The 20732-nt window shown below is 33.9% G+C and overlaps 1 protein-coding gene across 2 annotated transcripts in view; it reads right to left on the bottom strand.

The window, feature by feature from the left end:
• Positions 1–20732, bottom strand: part of TMTC2 (transmembrane O-mannosyltransferase targeting cadherins 2) — a 535380-nt gene that overhangs the window by 198932 nt on the left and 315716 nt on the right. For both annotated transcript variants that reach the window (XM_051961459.1, XM_051961458.1), the window contains 2 exons: positions 4575–4660; positions 3766–3950 (listed from right to left, as the gene is read on the bottom strand). In XM_051961459.1, coding sequence (XP_051817419.1) covers positions 3766–3950; positions 4575–4660 — 271 coding nt within the window. The remainder of the gene's footprint in view (positions 1–3765; positions 3951–4574; positions 4661–20732) is intronic.

Raw genomic sequence — 20732 nt, 5'->3', positions numbered from 1 at the left:
AAATTACAATAGAAACAGGATCTATATTTCATTGAAACAGGGAAATCCTAATCACTAGAACTATAATAAAATTGAACAGGCAGAATTTCTCTTTACAGAAGGAAAGAGTTCCTTTTCAAAAGATGTCATTAAATAAAGGCTTTAAACCAAAGCTAGATGATGACTTAAATAAAAACTATATATAATGTTTGAAAAGCACCTTGCATGTTATCTCATATGAACCCCTATTTTATAAATGAAGAAACTGAGTCTGAAAGAATTTAGATGAATTAAGAGTTAATAAATGTCTAAGATAGGAATTGAACTCATATCTGACTAACTTCAAGCCCAAGGGGATCCTTATTGATGGGTTGGTGGGTTTTTTTGGCCCGTGAGGTTCATTTCAACTTTGTAATTCTGAAACTGAATCTCTTAATAGAACTGTTCATAGGATTCACTGAGTGAGATAATTTGGATCTAGAAAGGATCTCAGAGGTCATCTAGTCAAACCTTTACACATGAAAAAAAACTAAGACCTGGAATGGTTAATGACTATCCAGGGCCTACATCAATTAAATATTATAAAGCTGAGATTTGAAATGGTCCCTTTGACTCCAAACCCAAAGCTTTTCCACCTATTTTTTCACTGCTGCTCAATACTGAAAATAGAATTCAGGTATAATATGTTCCCGAAGTCTGATATTGTATTACAAATATGGAAAATAAGTACATTATATGTATCCATATATACACACATATATATATATGCACATACTTGTGCATGTACATGTATAATATATATATGCATATATATAAACATTTATACACATATGTAAATAGATATGTATGTATATATGTATATATATCAAGTTACCTCTAACTATGTACTAGAATTCTTTCATCAAGCAAATTGAGGTGTTAAGACATTTTATAATATCAATAACACAATAGAATCTACAAGTATTCTATTTATGAAATCAAGGTAACAACTAATATTCCATAGAATCAAACAATTTTAAAGGAAAAAGAAAATAGAACCTTACTTAGTTCAACTAATTTTAAAGAAATTTAAAACTAACTACTTAGAAACTAACATACAAAGAAATTTAACACTCTGCTTATTTCACTATATAAGGAATTCCCAAGTGAGGAAGGTCCCTCTACCACTGCAAGTTTGCACCTTCTCTATAAATTCTATATAGTATTAAAAAGCTGATCAGGTTATTTTTGAAGTTAATTGACCTGTCTGGAGTCATACAACCAACATGCATCTGAATATGGGACCTAAATTCATTTCTTCCAGGCTCCAAAGCAAATCCTTTTTCACTATGTAATAAATATTAACTTAAGGGGACTTTCCCTTTAATATATGTATCCTCAGTATGGGAAGAAAGTAGAAACTTAATAAAGGATTATTAATTGTTTGATGAAATGACAGCATCAGGACTAAAACTTATCTGTTCCTAGTTTCATACCTTAGAAGCTTAAAGATCAAAGAATCAACAGGTTAAATTGTGGGAAAGACAATAATCTGTACATGTCTACCTCCAGCTGTAATTTTCAGATTTTAGTCTTTCTATAGGGATCAGATTAACAGCTGAAATAACAATTAATTTCGTAACTCTTCTTTGAGATCAAGCTAAGTCTATCTCTGTCTCTGTCTTTTTCTCTGTTTCTCTTTGTGTGTCTCTCTTTTTCTTTGTCTCTTTCTCCCCATCCATTCCTTCCTTTTTATACACACACATACACATATATACACAATGTATTCCATTGTATTCCTGTATTCTTCTACCTCTTTCCCCCTTTTTTGTTAGTTGATTATCCCATTCAACAGGAAGAGAATGCTAGCATAAGATGGCTTTAAGTAATGCTACTATAATGTCATCTATTCTAATTAACCAAGGTCTGACATACTTCCTCACTACTTTACCCCAATACATGATAATTCTGAATAATTGCAAGCAGTGGAAGCTATTCAAAGGGATTATTAATAGTATATACAACTGCTTACTTTTTAAATAAAGGAGATCATGCACAAAGGCAAAAACCAAATGAAGAAAAAAGGTATAGACACATCACTCCTATGGCAATGCAAATGTGTTTAATTAGAAATAACAATAAACCTCTAAGCTATTATCCTTTGTGAGGCCCCCAACAGGTCAATTGAAAAATAAATATTTAAATTAATAAATGTCACTTAGGTATCAAATGGGATTTTTTTTTTTAATAAAACCTGCAAGAGTACCACAAAGGAAAAATAGGAAATATTTAGTGATGGCAAAAGAAAAAAAAAAGGCAGTTTTTATCTACTGAGCATATTGGGGCTTCAGATGAACCAAATTTATCAAAAGCTATTTTTCCAATAGTAATATCCTCATTTATATATCACAAACTTTCATAAAATTTGATTTAATTTAGGGGTGAACCATATTATATCTTACTGTTCTCATTCTAACTCTGCCTGTGAGCTCAAGGTTTTATCATACTATAATTTTGCCATTCAAAAAAAAACCAAACAACTAAGTCCATTGAGAAAGTGGGAAGCATTAAAGTCAAATAAACAAATTAGAATAAAGTAAATAGAATGCTGAATTTGGAGACAGGGTATCTAGGTTCACATGCTAACTCTATTTCCTATGTGAATTTGAGAATTTTACTTAGTCTTTCTGGACTTGACTTTCTTCATTTATAAAAAAGAAGGGAGTTCAGAGCAGCTAGATAGTGCAGTAGATAGGATACTAGCCCTGGAGTCAGTGTGAGTTCAAGTCTGATCTTAGACACTTAACACTTCCTAGCTGTGTGATCCTGGACAAGTCCCTTAACCCCAATTGCCTTGCAAAAGGAAAAAAATAATAATATAAATAGTACTAAAAAAAGAGAGTTGGACTATATAACATCAGATGACCTTCCCAGCTCCTCACCTATTATTTTATGAATTGTTTAATAATTAGAATTTAACAAAAAAGAAGGGAATTAAAAAGAATTAAAGCACTTAGACCAGGTAAGAATGGAGAAAGTAGAGAAAAATATAATATTCTCCATATACGATTGGATATATAGGAAGAAGAGCAGCTAGGTGGATAGTAGATAGAGCACTAGGTTTGGAACTAGAAACACTCATTTTCAGTGTTCAAATCTAGCCTCAGAAACTAACTGTATGACCCTGAACAAGTCCTTTAATCCTGATTGCCTCAAGTTTCTACATCTATAAAATGAGCTGAAGGAAGAAATGGAAAAGTACTCCACTATTTTTGTCAAGAAAACTTCAAATACAGTCATGAGTAGTCAGTCACAACAGAAATAAGTCTGCACAACAGTATAGAATAAAAGGTAATTCATTATAATGGGTTATAATGCTCTACATACTTGATTTTGTGTTACTTTTAAGCACTAGAGTTGAGTTTTCTGGAGCAAGAAGAGGAAAGAAGGTATTTTTTAGTATTCTAAATTTACTTACACATCAATCTCTCTATGATGGATACATTTTCAAGCTTAGAGTCAGGAGCTTGGATTCAAATTCTGCCTGTGACACACACTGAATAAATCAGTAAATCTTTCAGTGCTTCAAGGAATTCCTTTGTTCGTAGTGCAAAACATTTTCCAGATTGAATTATAAAGGGAATTTCCCTCATCAGAAATCATAATTTCTGATACAATCACAACAGGAGTGGACCAAGAAAAGGGATAGGAGGAGAGAGAAAGTGAATGATCAAGTGAGAAATCGAGAGAGAGAGAGAGAGAGAGAGAGAGAGAGAGAGAGAGAGAGACAGAAACATTTGGCCTGACCTCATAGCGACCTTGTTCATGATAGAGTTTTCCCAAATTATAAAGGCAGCTGGTAACAGAGCTCTTATGGGCATGAGGATCCTTCAAGTTTTCATCAGGAATTTCTGAACACTTTATCAATGTACGGCGGGCTTCTTCAGTCTTCCCTTGGTTCATGAGAATAATGCCAGTATTTAAATATGCAGCTAGGGGAAAAACAAAAGGAAATATAAGTGGAACATTGATACTGAAGCTAAACAGTATTATTCTATTGTTTAGGAGTAATATCTCTAAGATTTGGAGAATGATTTTATGACAGAGATTCTTAATTTTTCTGTGTTGTGGATCTCTTTGGCAGTGTGTGATCTTATGAACCTCTCTTCAGAATAATGCTGTTGTTATTGTTTTTTGTTGTTAATACATAAAGAAAATACAAAAATTCCAAAGGAGACCACTTGCATCAAAATAAACTGAACTACTATTATGAGTTTAGCAATGTGCCAAGTTCTGGGATAGGAGTGGGAGTTCAGAAGGAAAAGAGACATAGTCCTATCCTCAAAGAGCTTACAATCAAAATGAAGAATAATTTTATTCATCTGAAGTCAGAACAGATGTCATAACAAGATTCAAAAATCAAAAAATCCTATAATTTAGCAAAGGTTGATTATTGAACAATTGCCAAAATACTAACTTCTGAGGATTACAAAAATTCTTTAAAATTGGTGGCAATGTTCTATTTTTTTATCTTAATGTTAATTGTAAACCCTACAACTCAATTTCCTAGAATAAGAGAAAAAGATGTATTTTTAAAATATTCTAATATTACTTACAAGCTAATGTAGGCCGGCTACCAATTGCCAGTTTATAATAATGCAAGGCTTCTGTGAACCGACCGTTCTCCTGTAGAAGTAACCCTCTGCATGAGAAAAGAAAACATAAATTGGAAGAGGAAAAAAATATTACTGAAAATAAGAACCACAAAGTTTTATTTTATGTGCATAAAATAAAAATGTTACAAAGTAAAATAAAATACTAACCTATTTCAATAAAAAACTATAAATAGGAGGAAATGATCTCGTAGGGGGAAAAATATTGAATAGTTATCAGCTTCATTCACATGTTTGTACAATGAATTAGGAAATAATTACAAAAGAAAATTGTATAACCGCAGTGTTCCCCCTTTTTCAAATAAACCCTTTCCTTATACCATTGCCAGGCACTCATTTTTTTTTTTCGTCTTGGACTATCCACAGGCTCACATCACTTAGCAAAGGAAATTTGGTCTAGACAGGGACATGTCTGGAAATGTGAGCTGTCCTTCAGCCTGCCCATGTTAAGATGTATCAACGAGGCATAAGGTCATTACTACCCTAAGCATCATTCACTTAGCTTCAGATGAGCCTGTGCCAAAGGGGGCAGGAAGCAGAAGGCAGGGGCAGGGTGGGGGAGGAGGACAGAGATGGAATCAGTTTTATGGAAAACAACTGAAGATAATCCCTGCTGTTATTTCCCTATTAACTTGAGCCAAGGCTATAAGTTTGGATTTCAAGGGTCCAAGCAAAATTTCAATCCTCTTTTCCAGGGAACACCTGTCACTACAGATCATGAGAAAGTCTTATTTATCTCTCTGAGTTCTGAAGGAGAAAATACTACACCATCAGGAGCTGCATATATTGGCAAAGCCTTTCCTGCATGTCTGACAAAACCTAAATGAGAATAGATTCCTAAATGAACCTTTTTCATTTAGATTGTAGACTTATGGGCAGCAGGGATTGTAGCCAACAGCAAAGCCAAGATAATTTGTCTTTTCTATTCCTAAGGGTTCCAAAGTACTCTATTCCCCCCTTCCTGAGGGGTAGGAATTCCCTGTCCTAGGCTCAAGAAAGTAAATGTATACTTTGAAAAAACAGCTTCTTGATTTTTTTTTAAAAGAAAGGGAATATAGAGTCTTAGAAATGGTACTGAATTTGTAGTCAGATAACCCCAGAGTCTGAATCTCAGTTCTGCTACTTACTACTTGTGATCTTAGACAATTCACTTAACTTTTCTTAAAATCATTTCTATGTTGTAGGGAAGGTGGGATTACAATTCTAATATTCAGCAACGTCATTAATGCCTGACAATCAAATCTCACCATAATTCTATTTTTTTAAAGGAAAAAAACTCACCTCCATAACATCAGTTAGATGAATCAAGACATGAATCAAATCACTAGGAAAGATCTGCTCTAGCATTTTGTCTCAGCAGTGGTAATTCCTTTAAGGATTGTTCTATTCATCATTTTTATATTGCTCAATGAACATCTATAAATCTTATTTTAAGGGAGTTAACTGCCCCCATAGTGATCTTCTTCCTAGCATTCTGATTTCATGGAATTCAGGAAAGGATGTTAGGTGAAATATGCTTGCAAGAATATCTTTCTCATTTCCAATATTTAAGAGAAAGAACAATAGACAAATTTAGCCTAGAATGTAATGAATAGAGTTAACTTGTAGACTGACACTGGAATCTACCATTCTAAAAATCTACTTACACCAGAAGTTTTCAAACACGAACTGGATTAAAATGTAATTGGGAAATATTTAATAAAATAAATAAAAATATAATGTAACATACTGTTATTATGTGATTTTCTATGTCAATATACAGCTCATAAAAAAGGTTTAGTGAGCCCTATTTCTGTTCAAATTTAATACCAATATTCTACACTATTCCTCAAGACACTGCTGGAACTCATGGCCAAAAAGAAACTTAAGAGGAATGAATACTGATGGACTTTTATGATCACTAGATCATAAAATTGTAAGTTAGAAAGGTCCCATAGAGGTCATCTAGTAAGTCTAAGAGGAAATCATAGATTAATGGGCAGAAATGGCTATCTATAAACTATACATCCATCCATCTATGTATCTATGTATGTATGTATCTATCTATCTACTTATAGACTATTTCAGGCCCATCTGAGTAGAATGTCCCAAGTTCATCTAGGTCTGATCAACTACAGATACACCACCCCATCCTGACTCCCACATGGTATTGTCATTTTGGTCCTCTTCGAGAACAATGAACAACCATCATCACCTATATGCATATAAAGTATGTATAGTAATCAACAGAAATGAGGCACTAGCATTAACAGATGAGTAACTGAGTCTGACAAAGCATAAATGACTTCCCAAGTATAAACAGGTGTGAGTGACAGTCAAGATTTTAATCTGGGTTCTTTGAGTCCAATTTTATGTGCACAAAAAAAAAAATTCTTTCTACTGTGCCATGTTGTGCTATTATTTATAAATGAACTTAGTTCATGATAGTGTCATTCAGAAATCATTCATGTATGTTTATATATACATGTGTATATAAGTTACACATATGTTTACTATGTTAAGCTAACATGTTAAGGATTCTGTTAGTTCTAGAACTCCCCTTACTGAAAGACATCATATGTCCAGAATAGTTTTAGAAAATAGCTTGAGACTCAGAAAAAAACTAAATGATTCCTTTATGATCATACAACTAGTAAGTATAAGGGCGGAATTTGAACCTGGATCTTTATCATCTATGTCTCATTGCCTCAGTCTTGTTATAAGGCACCCAGGATGCTTCCATAGTGAGGGAGTCAAAACATTTATTAAGTGTCTGCTATGTGCCAAACACTGTGCTAAGTGATACAAATATGAGAACAGACAGTGCCTGATGAGTAGAAAAGTCAGAGAAATTCTAAAGTAGTATAGCCCAAAGAGAAAGGAGATATCTGTGTTGAGCTCCCTTTCCAAGTGGAGATTTTGAAATTCATGGCTCCACTCTCTAAACAGAGCAGCAGAAGACAGTGATGAGCTGACATTCAAAGACTGCTATGATCCTGCTGAATTCTGAGGTTTTGCCAATAATGAACTGAATATTTAAAAAAATTTTATAGATACTCTAGACTAGTTAAGTGGGAGCAAGGTAGAACAGTGGACAGAGTGCTAAAGCTGGAGTCAGGAAAACTCATCATCCTGAGATAATTATTAGTTGTAAGACCCTGAGCACGCCACTTAACCTTGTCTGCCTCAGTTTAATCATCTGTAAAATGAGTTGGGAGAAGGACCATTTCAGTATCTCTGACAAGAAAACCCCAAATAAGGTAATGAAGAGTTGGGCATGTTTGAAAGGAGTGAACAACAAAAGCATTATAAGAACTCATGGGAAGATTAGGTTGATCACAGAAATTTGTATAAGTTGGAAGATGTTTTTGGATATAACTTTTCTCAGACTTCTTTAGTTTTCATTCCCTTTGCCCTTTGTGAGATTTTTACCTGGAGTTTTTGTAGGTATGCACAAAAATATAGGAAAGAGAAGCCATTTGTAGAACTTCATTATTATCTTGCCCTGCAGCAGGTGACAAGACAGAGGTATACTGCTTTAGTGGCTATAAGTAGGGAAAAGCAGATTGGGGAAGGGAACAGATATTTATTAAGCACCGACTATATGCCAAACACCTTGCTAAGCCCTGTCCAAATGATGTCTCATTAAAGAGTAAAAACAAACTTCATTCTATGAAGCCTTTCAAGGAATCGGTATACTAGAGAAAAAGTGATGACATTGTAGATTAGAATACAAGGAAGACGACAATAAGGAGAATATGGATGTAGAAGGAGTAGAGCAAGCTCAGAGATACCTGGGGCAGAGTCAACACCTCTCACTGTAATGACATTTTAGCTTGCTATCTAAAAAACTGTTTATTTGAGGTTCCTGTGCTAAGTATGTAGGGCTACATAAAATAGCCATTAAATGAGAGTCATCTTAAATGTTTTAGGGAGACAGAATGGTGAGGGTACCAGCCTATGGGACGGTTGAGTGAGTTAAGGAAAATTCTGCATTTTTTGGTACTTTGGCGTTTATTCTAAATTGTATTGCTATATTTATAAAGAACTTGGGATCATCATAGCCACCAGCCAGCCAAGAGGTGAAGAGTTAGAAGTAGATTTCAGTTTGGTAGCTGCAATGCCATCTGGTGATCAAATTACATATTACACCTCCTTGAATGTTCAAACATCAACCCCTAAGCAAAACAGCCAATTGTTGTATTATTTATTAAGTGAATTTTTCAGCAATGAAACATAAATCACTATCCATACCCCTATCACTTATATATGTGATATAGTACAATGCTTTTTTTGCAATGTATATAAAGTACAATTTTTTTTAGCAAAGTACAATAATAATTGAAAATATGTATTTCTATCCTTAAGATGAAATCCTTAAGATGAAAAATCAAATAGTAGAGTCTCAAATATATTTGTGATAAATATCCAACACTTAACAATACTATCTGGCACACAGTAAGTACTTTAATAATATTCTGATTATCATTTTGAGTATCGGGTAAACTGCAATGCCTAGAAGAAGAAAAAGAGATCATAAAAGCATACATTCAGAACTAAAATAGATCTGAAAATCCATGTAATCCAACCACCTTATAACTTGCCCAAGATTGCAGAGGCAGTAAATACCAAAGCTCCCAAATCCACAACTTTAGGTACATTTTCAGAGTACTATGAATCACATTGCTACTCATAACAATAATACCCCCAACCTACATAGTAATTTATTATACATCTTTATTTCATTGCACCCACAAAGCATTTTGAAGCAGATAGATATTATCTTCATTGCACAGGAAAAGAAATTCAGGATCAGACTTTCGTCAGTCATTGTTAGTAAATGATAAAACCAGCAGAAAACTAAGGATTAAGACAGTCTGACTTTTCTTATTTTCAGTACTTGAAATTTATGCACTATACATAACAACATATTTGTCATTAATCAGTTGAGAAGACACCCGATTATTTGCTTTTTTCTGGGTTTGATGTTTTATTCTTATTCATGTATGATTTTAATATTATGCCCTTACCCCCATTTCCATTGTTCCTCATACTCTCCACACCCATTGCTTTGAGTAGAATGGAAAAGCTATCGGAAAAGTAAGAGGGGGAAGGAAATAGAAGGGTAGCAGAAGATAAGATGGAAAAGAATCTCTGGAAAAAAAATTTTTTTTTATCTACTAAGTAGATAAAGCCCGGTGTAGTGGGCAGAAAACCAGCCTCAGTGTCCAGAGTGCAAGTCTAGCCTATGATATATGACTGTGTGACTGGGTAAACAAGTTAAACTCTCAGCGCCTCCAGGAAATTATCTAAGATGTAAAAATTCTGATCTATATCACTAAAAGAATTTTCCTCACTAGAAGTTCCCCATACCAATAAAATTACAGGCCAGATTAAAAAACAATAAAATAAAAGGAACTGAAGCTACCCATGTCTTCTTAAATATTTTTGGACTAGAAAGAGGGGTGACCTGATAATTATTCCCTATGCTCTAGAAACATGGGGATTTCTAAAGATACTACAAATCTCCTCATTTATTTGGACAGGAAAGTCCAAATATTTTCAATGAACAGAAAAATAAACAGAACCCCTTATTATGTATCTAGGTGACAGGGAATAAAAAGGGGGTATGGGTCTATAGAATTACATAGCAATCTATTTCAGAATACAATAGAAATGTTATAGAGAGCCATAAACTGAATTCCAAACTTGGATATCACAAAACAAGTAAGTAATTAGAATTCATTTAAAATACTGTTTATAGTCTTAGATTCTAAAGCTCTTCCAATTTATTTAATTAGGATTTTAAAAAGAACAAGGAGGAAATATATTTTTTCCCTTAAGAAAAAAAAAGACCAAAAGCATAGCATAAAATTGGACTTATTCACAAACATTTAAAGAATAGCATAGTAGAAGTATCTACTATGGGAGAGGAGGGATATTGATTGCCAAGAAAGTAAAGATATTCCTCTGAAATATTCAATATTCATGATACAAATATTTTTGCAAAAGTTACTGAATCTTTCATGTTTTGATTTTTAGAATATACATGAAGCCCCATTCCCTACCCCAATTTTTTCCAGTACTATCACTGGCAACAGCAAACAGAATTTGATCACATTTCACAAATCCATCTCAGAGTTCAGGAGATGATGAGAAAATTTGCAGGCCACTAGAAACCATGATATTTACAAAGGCATTGACTGGGTAAGAGGTACTGTGAATTCATAAGTATTTTGATTGCTATATGCCTGCAACCTGTCCCACTGCAGTAATTTGCTTTTAAGCATGAATGCATTAGTCCACTAGAAGAGAATTTAACCTAAAGTGTCCTTTTGGCTGTACATTTAAATTCTTGTCAATTCCAGCAGTGGCAGCATTAGGACCAATCTTTTGTTAGCACCAGTTTTTCATTTTGGTTACAGAACTCATTCTTTGTCTGACTGAATAGGGTAAAGAGCAGTTAGAAACCATTTACATAGTAAAAGTAAAGGCAGAAATAAAGGAGGACCTGTATTTTAATAAGATGAGGGACAATTTGCTGCCTGAAAAAGACTGTCTGTCTGTGTGTGTGTGTGTGTGTGTGTGTGTGTGTGTGTGTGTGTGTGTTTAGTGGATGACTATTTGGGAAAGATGACATAATTGCTTATGCCCTAGTCTCTATAGCAAGAAACTTTCAATTTCTTCATATATTAAAAAGTTGAACAAATTTTAGGAAAAAATATTAAGCTGGTTTCTAATTTTATTAAGTTTATTAAATTAATAAGCATTACCTTAATGGAAGGGAATCTGGGGCATATTATGTGTGCCAATATTGTATAAAGATTCATTCTCCAGAAAGGTAAAAAAGTGTTTATTCAGAGCAAAACAAAAGAGGCTAGATTGATGGGAGGAGGTATATTGCCATCTACTCTAGGCAAAAGATTTATTTTTCATTGAAGATCAGAGAACATATTTTCTTTTTCAATTCCTTCTTTCCCCATTTCTTCTAAATAACTTCTCGGCTCTTTATTTATTCAGAATGCTAAACAGTTATAGAAATAAAACCTTCAGCGATCTCAAATTCTGAATAGAAAAAAATACAAGTGTTCTTTTTTTTAAATTTCTAGAATATTTGAAAACTTAATTGAAAAATCCTGTGATGCAAAAAAAAAAGATATGTGTGCATGTGTGTATGCACACATTTTTCTCTTTATTCATTTATTTATTTTTATTATTATAGCTTTTTATTTACAAAACATATGCATGGGTAATTTTTCAATATTGACCCTTGCAAAACCTTCTGTTCCAACTTTTCCTCTCCTTCTCCCCAACCTCTCCCCTAGATGGTAGGTAGTCCAATATAATGCACACATTTTTCAAGGATAAAAGCATCCTTTTAAAAAAAAACTCATATCACTAATAATTTTCATTTCATCGTGCCTACATAGGCTGCTTGTATACAGTGTTTTCCTTAATTTTCATCAAAGAAAGTATCCTCCCTCTCACCTTTAGCAATCTTGGTTCTACCCCCAAGAGCCTTCTTTCTCCAAACTTCCCTTTTAAGTAAAGGCACAGCAGTTTTATTTTTTGCTTTTTAGTGTATCTGGATATTTGTATGTTCTGAATATTTGATTAGAAATTGGAAGAAAAAACAGCAATCCTTAGAATTAACAGCAAAAGTATAAATGTACATACAACTCCCATCCCACACTAAAGTCTAAAAAGTATAAAGTGCTAATACATTCGTTTGGCATTTCAACCCTACTAGAGATTTTTATTTCTTTTTTTTTTTTTTTTTTTTTTTTGGTAGTACAAAGAGCTGTCCAGCTCTGCCAGTCATCATGAAGAAACTGGCAATTGTCTCACACCCCAAAGATACCAGAGAAGCTCTCCTAGAAAAGAAAACCATAGGGGTCATGTCATTCCTGAATAGAAATCCAACATACAGTCATCATTTTTATCCTGACTACTTTGACATAAAGGCAAGACAAAAACCCGATTTTCATGAAAGATAAAATAGAATGACCATTCATCTCCACTTCAGTCAACACACCTGCAGAAATGTTATCAGTGGTTTGGAATTAGCTGAGTTCTTTGGGGAAAGGAGTCACTTCAGGAGCCCTAAATCTTCATTAGGATCTCTCATCTCAGATTCTTCTTAATTCTAAAAGCATATGGTTTTCATAAAGATTGAATTGGAGATACTTAAGAGCTAGAGTTATTAAGGATTAAGCTACCCCAGGTATATCCATAAAACAGAAGGTAACACATCAAGACTCAAAAGGAAAGATACTCAGAAATACTCAACTAAGGAACTGTAGGATTCTTTGACAAAGAAGCTTCATGTGTCTCTCTAACATTGTCTTTTCATTATTCAGTTGTGCAACATCGGCAGTGTATAGTGTAACAACTAATGATATAGAGTAGCAACTGACTGAGTCTATGATATACTAACTGAAACACCAGTGAAAGAAAGTCTCTTACTCTTCGTGTTTAGGATGTTCAGAAGAGGAGAAAAGTTACTGTCTTTGTTAAGGTATATCAACAGCTATGACTACTATAGGACAATTGTTTTCCTTCCTTTAGTTTGGTGTTGGGTATTATAAAATTCAGGCTATTTTCCTCTTTCTTCAAAGAAAAAAAATGACTAACTCTCTTGTGTATATCAAAGAGGGAAGGTAGGTTGCCACTGTCTAGCTGTCTGCTTTTCTATCAAACTGGCATCCTGTTCATCCACTCCCTTTTCTAGAATTGATGGTTTTGTTTCAATATCATAATCACCACTATCATCAGCATCAACAATAACAAATGTCTATCAAGTACTTACTGTATGCTAAGGATACTAGGGGGAAAAAAAAAACAAATGTGCTGCCCTCAAGAAACTAATATTTTAATGAGATGAAAGAAACAACATGCAAACAACTAATCATCTATCTATCTATATGTATATATACATACACATTGCATCATTGACAGCTAATGTCAGAAGGAAGATATTGAGAGACAGGAATGACTGGGAAAGGACCTTTAAAAAGGTAAGATCTGAGTTGGAATCCAAGGAAGTCCAGATATAGAGATGAAAATAAAAAGCAATCCAAAAATGAAGTACATTCAATTAAAAAAGACACATAGTCATAACATGGAACTTTCATAAAGTGGGAATATTAAGAAAGTCATGAGAATTTAAATTATATGATGAGGAGAAAAGTGTAAAAGAATTTTTAAAAAATTTGAAAGATAGGAAGGAACCAGGTCATATAAGGCTTGAAAAGACCAAATAGAGGATTTTTTAAAATTTAGTCTTTGGTACCACGGGGCCCCTGGAGTTAACTCAGCAAGCAAGTAGCATAGTCAGACCTATACTTAAGGATGATCATCTTGGCAGCTAAGTAGAAAATGGAGTGGAGTGGAAAGGGACTTGAGACAGGAAGACTAATGAATAGGCTATCTCAAAAGTCCAAATATGTGGGAATGAGGACTACTACATGAAGTCAGGAAGTCTGAGTTCAAATCTGGCTTCAGACACTTACTAGTTGTGTGACCCTAAGCAAGTCACTTTCCCTTGTTTGCCTTAGTTTCCTCATGTGGAAAATGGAGAAGAAAATGGCAAGTCAGGAAGTCTGAGGACTGGAAGTCAGGAAGACTGAGTTCAAATCTGGCTTCAGACACTTACTAGTTGTGTGACCCTAAGAAAGTCACTTTCCCTTGTTTGCTTTAGTTTCCTCATGTGGAAAGTGGAGAAGAAAATGGCAAACCACCCCAGTATCACTGCCAAGAAGACCCTAAAATGAGATCATGAAGAATCAAACAAGACTGAATAGCAACCGGTATCTAGGTGACAATGGTATTAATGTACAAATATATTGAAAGATTTTAGAAAGTTATAAAGTAGAATGCTCCTTTTTAGAGTTTTCTCTTTTTTCTTTGATGTCTTTTTCTGCCCTTCCCTGCACAGTCTAGATTTTACTATAATCCATTCCAACCATTTTCCAGAAGAGTACAACCAAGCATAAACTATTGGTTCCTATATATTCTTTCTTTCTGTGTGGAATTGCTACTTAGGGTAGTGACTTAAACTTACCTTTTTGGTGAAGGCTTCCTACCACCATCTTTCAGTTCTACATGCACCAAGCCAGAAGGACATTAGTCAGCTTTATTACTACTTCAGTATATTCTCCAGTTTGCAACATATGATGGTTCCTCACCTCATGAGACCTTGGGGAAACCACCCTGAGGCTCTCCTGTTCTGATCTATCATGACACCCTACCTGACCAATATTTTAGAAAAAGCCCCAGTCATGCTTTACTTCACTTACAACTTAATTCTCTACACTTCACAGTTCCCTCACAAACCACTTTGTTTCCACAAGTACCCTTCCCCTCCATCCCTACTATGCTATCCAGATCTCCTTTATGTAGTTTTTCTTCTTCAAAATATAATATCCTTGGAATGTACAGACTATATTTCTTGCTTATATTTGTTGCCTTTGAAGGCAGAGACACTATTGCTTGCTTTATATTTTTATTTATATTTAGATATATGCATCCATCTATTTTTTATTTATCCTATTTACCTATATACTATCTACATTGGGATTACTGCTGTTGCTTTGGTAGAATTGTGGGAATGGACTCATATATGGGAATGGACTTCTGTAAGATTAATCCCAGGGATGGATTTATTGATTGAAGGATCAATTAAAAGATGATATAAGTTGAAAGATAATTAGAATTGATATCTAAACTAGAGGTCTAGGAGGAGCTAGAGATCTAGGAGAGGAAATGAAAGTTGTTTTTAAGAATTTGAAGGACTGTCTTGTGTTAAAAATACAATTGTACTAGTTAGCCCCAGGGAATATGGGTGATACAAAGAGACAAACTGAGGGTTAATGTAAAGACAAATCCTCATTACTAACATTGTGCAAAAGTAGACTGGGCTGCCTAATGCTCCCTTACTAGATATCTTTCAGCAGAGGATGGATGGCCACTTGAGGATATTATGAGGGTATTATTAGGGAGCGTTATTATTCAGGTCCTTGTTGAACTAGAAGTGTTCTGAATTCCTTTCCATTTCTGACAACCTATGATTCTGTAAAGTAAAGTATTGTTTTTTGAAGGAAGAACAAAATGCTTTGAAAGTTTGAAAACAGAAAAATTCTCAATAACCCAATGATGGACCACACTACCTTCCCCTTCTCACTGAAGTGTCTTTTAACAATTCCTACTGGTAAAGTGCTCTTATTAAATCATATAATGACAAGAAATATATTAATACATAAATCATAGTTGTGTTTAATTATTCTTAAAGGAAAAACTTAATAAAAAAAACCCTTTAGTCTGTTTTTGAATGATAACTAGTTTGGACCACTGCCAAGCAGAAGGACAGGAATTAAAATATTTAATTAGGAAGATAGAATTTAAAGAAATGACAGCTGTGTGAAATTGGAATTTGTAATTTCAGCTTTTTGAGAGCAGAGAGGTAGAAATTATCATGCTCTACCCAAAACTGTAACATCATTAGAAATATTTCAAGAGAAAACTTTTAATTAATCCTCTCAATCCCCCAAATAAATGAAAAGGAAGGGAGATCCCAGGAATTGCCAACTGAAATGAAAGAGGATGGGGGAAAGGTCTGATTTGAATCTCAGAGGGGAGAAAAGATAGAGTAAGTTGTGAGAGATTGAGTCTGAATCACAAAAAGGGCACCGGGGAGAAAACACTTCATTTGCTGAGGTTGGTTTGGCAGTTTTCTGGCTCCCACAGTCAAACATGATAGATTTTAGCACTTGAGAGGCATCCAACAGAAGCTGTTCACCCACTTGTCTGTTTCTTGCCCTAAACTCAACCTTGCCCTCTTTTCCCTCTCGATTCCTGATTAGACTTCAACAAAACATTGTGAATGGGAAGAATATGGAGAATATTTCAAGCAAAAAACTTAAAGAGAAAGCCAATAGTTTTGGAAAAATTGACTTTACTAGAAATTATAAAATCTTAATTTCTTAGAAGCATATTTTATTTTTATAATTTGAAATTAATTATTTTAGTAAATCTTTGCTATATTGAGATATGTTTTTTATGTACCATGTTTATAATTGTATATATACTTTTAAGAGTAGGTAGAGAAAGATCTTAAGTCAGGAAGTCCTGAATTTTAGTTGTTAATTGATTGTGTAACAATGGGTAATCTACTTAACTTCTAAGTTTCTCTACTGGAAAGTTGGATAATAAAATATTAAATGAGATCAGAAGGAAAATATAGAAATGACTTGAATGGCTTAAGATTGAATTTAAATTGAACTATACAGGGCAGGAGAGAGGTAGTATAATATAATGGAAAAAGAATGGAGAGCCAATATCTGAGTCAGAACTGACCTGAGTTCAAATTCCACCTTTCTCACACATTCTGGGTATGAGATCCTGGGCAAGAGACCCAACCTCTTTGTGCCCCATATGATACTTTAAAATCATAAGTTGAAGAGAACTTAATTAATGATTTGCATTAACAGAGTTTCTCACTGGGGATTCCTTTTACCAGTAAAATTATAGGTCCAATATATAATAAGCCACAATTCAATATAACATGATACAAGATGCTATAATAGATATAACATGATATGATTTGCTATAATATATAATATATCCAATATAGTGCCTAAAGTATGATATGGCATAATACAATACAATATAGATAGTAATATAGAATATAAATAAAACATGGCACTAATAGATGAAGAGAGGACATTTCAAGTAGAAGGAAAATTGTAAATAGAAATGTGAAATTCACATTTTTGTGACAAAAAGAAATCCAGCAAAAAGTGCATGATGAAAAGAAATATGTACTAAAGTTGAAAGGCAGAGTAATCCCATATTGAGGAGTTCAGAGAGATGAAAATGTATTTGCTGGGAATCAACGTGGGGGAAGGGAATAAGCAATGAGGTGACATGATCAGATCTATGAATAAGAAAAATCTCATTAGGAGAAAGTGAAGCTAGGATGATCAGTAAGAAACTTAACATAAATGTCTAATAAGATAGTAATGAGGCACTTTTCTAGCACAGTAACAATGGGAAGAGAACAGAAAGTTGCAATGAAATTTAAGCTGGAGAGGTAGAATAGAGAAGGCCTAGCAATTCGTTGAATAAGAGAGATAAGGGAAATTGAATTAAACATAATGATATTTACTGAGAAGACAATGTAAATAGTAATGACAGAAAAGGTGATATCAATAGGAAGAAGAGATTTGGAAGGAAAAGATTAGAGGCTTAATTTTGGACAAAACAGATTTAAGTTGTTGGTAGATAGAGATGTCCAATGGGCAACAGGAATAATGGGATCTTAAAAGAGGGAAAAGGACCCACATGTGCAAAAATGTTTGTAGCAGCCAAACTTTTTTGTAGGGTCAAGGAACTGAAAATTGAATGGATACCCCTCAGCAAGGAAATGGCTGATTAAGTTAAGGTATATGAAAGTAATTGAATATTACTGTTTTTTGTAAGAAAAGAAGAGCAGACTGATTTCAGAAAAGCTTGGAAAGATTTACATGAATTAATGCTGAGTGAAGTGAGTAGAACATTATACACAGTAACAAGATTATGCAATGATCTACGGTGATAGACTTTTTTTCCCCAATAATTAGGTGATTCAAGGAAATTCCAATAGACTTGTGATGGAAAGTACTATCCACACCCAGAGGGAGAACTATGGAGACTGAATGTAGATCAAGTTTTTTCACTTGTTTTTTGTTGTTTGTTTCTCTTTCTTGTGTTTTTTCTGTTTTTAATCTAATTTGTGTGTCTGTGTGTGTGTGTGTGTGTGTGTGTATCACGATGAATATGAAAATATGTTTAAAAGAATTGCACATGTTTAACCTATATCAAATTGCTTGCTGTCTAGAGGAGGGGAAAGAAGGAAAAAATGGGAACATGAGTTTTTGTGAAGATGAATGTTGAAAACTATCTTTGCATATATTTGAAAAAATACTATTAAGAAAAAAAATAACAGCAACAACAAAAGGAATGCTGCACTAAAATGCTAAAATGCTAAAAAAAAAAAAAAAAAAAAAACAAATGCAGAGAAGTCAAGACATCTGAAGACTTAAAAAAAAAAAAAAGATTGTTGAATTGGGCAATTTGAGAAGTTTTGATAGGGTAGAACTTCAAGACCTATGATTTAAATCCAGATGGTACTTCCTATTTATATAGGATAGTAAACTTAATCTTTAGGTCTCAGTTTCCTCATCTGTAAAATAAGGGGTTAGACAAGATGATCTCTGAAGTACCTTTTATTTTTATATCTATTATCTTAAATTTGACTATATGGAATTAAGGAGAGTCAGTCATATAAGAACAAAATCATTGGAGATATGTAAGTAGAAATGAATATCAAGGGGAATGTTTCAAGGTTTGGGAAGACTTGAACTTAATTATAAATGGAGAGGAAAGCTCCCCAGTACTTTTCCACATGTTAGAACAAAGATGGACATATAGAAAGCATACTCATTTTGCCTTAGTTTATTGTTGTTCAGCTGCTCCAGTCATGTATGTCTCTTTATTGGTCCCATTTGGGATTTTCTTGGCAAAGATACTGTAGGGATTTACCATTTCCTTCTCCAGTTCATTTTACAGTTGAGGAAACTGAGGCAAACAGAGTTAAATGATTTGCCTAAGATCACATAGTTCATAGGTGTCTAAGGATAGATTTGAATCTGAAGCTGATAAATTTTCCAAATTCTAAGCCCAATGCTCTATCTGTACTATCTATCTACACGTAAGAGCTTATAGTCTAGTGTGTAATAAAAGATGGTATTAAGATCATCAAGGCCATTGTAAAGAATAAGAATACTTATTCTGTATCTTGGGCTAGAGAAGTTTATTGAAAAGGATACCAATTCTAAATTTAAAAGACTGGATTTGAATCTCTTTTTTTATATTTGTAACTTATACCTTCAGTGTTCAACACAGTGCCTAGCACATAGTAGACAATTAATGCTTATTGACTGATTGAATGTAAAATTTTAGGCAAGTTTCCTTATCCATAAGATGAGGGGTATTGAACTGAATGACCTCTAGAGCTCTTTCTATCTCTTAATCCCATGGGCAATAAAGTCGAGAAGTGATAAGGAACACAGGAGGAGAACCAAGAGAGCTAAGGTTGGCTGGCCACCATTTTCTCCCTGAAATAGAAAGCTAGAGCATCTTATGTTAATGAGGTTAAGAAACAGGGAAACAGTAGAATGAGATTAAGCACAATGGATGAAAACATTTGGAATTGTTGCTGAGGATGATGAAAGAAGGATCAAAAGAGTCTAAGTTCCAAAAGACACAAGCATTCAACTAAGGAGACAAACCATTAACAGTACTGGGTAAAATCAGCTCATTTTTTATGACTTTCTTCAGAAATGTTCAGTAGCCCTAGTGCAGTACTGGAGGAAAAATGGTAATGGAAATTACCTCCAAATGGAAAAGTAAAAGTTGGAAATAGTAAAAGCTCAAAGAACCAAGGGATTCTGAAAATAATGATCAAGTAGTATGTCCCATCTGCACTCTGTATATGAAACAATATTTGGGGGAGAGTGCATTGGAAGATAGGTAGAAAACTAGATGATATAAAATGGAAAAATGAGAAGACACTTTCATTAGCTGTTTCAAAAATGCTGAGAGCTATTAGATTTGGTGTCACTTATGGGAACCATAAAAATTCTGCCTAATGAATTTTAGGCAATGTATTTGTCTACTCCCTGGTTCCCTTCTTTATAAACAGACTCTTGTTATGATTTTTATAATGCTTTGGTTTGGAATAAGGAGTTCAGAGTGAGGAAATTCCTTCTATTTCTTTCAATAGGCAAATGTTCTATTATGTATAGGTTTAGAGAACTGGCTGGAGGACTGATAGGAACACTGATTTATTCGAGGTCATAGTGCCAATAAATTTCAGAGCTTAGACTTGAATCCATATCTTTTTGGTATTGGGGCGAATTCTATATTCACTAGACTGCTGTCTCTGTTGCATTAAGAGAGGTAATTTGGGATAAAGTTAATTGTGCTTTTTCAAAGAGGTATTATGATTCCAAAGTGTTAAATATTAAAAAGTGTATAGTCTTTATATTACTCTCCTATGTTAGTGTCAATATTTCTATCTTA

The sequence above is a fragment of the Antechinus flavipes genome, chromosome 5 (assembly GCF_016432865.1).
Source record: "Antechinus flavipes isolate AdamAnt ecotype Samford, QLD, Australia chromosome 5, AdamAnt_v2, whole genome shotgun sequence".
In the NCBI taxonomy this organism is placed as follows: domain Eukaryota; kingdom Metazoa; phylum Chordata; class Mammalia; order Dasyuromorphia; family Dasyuridae; genus Antechinus; species Antechinus flavipes.
The sequence above is the reverse complement of the archived record's forward strand: the minus strand, read 5'-3'. Positions and strand labels throughout refer to the sequence as shown.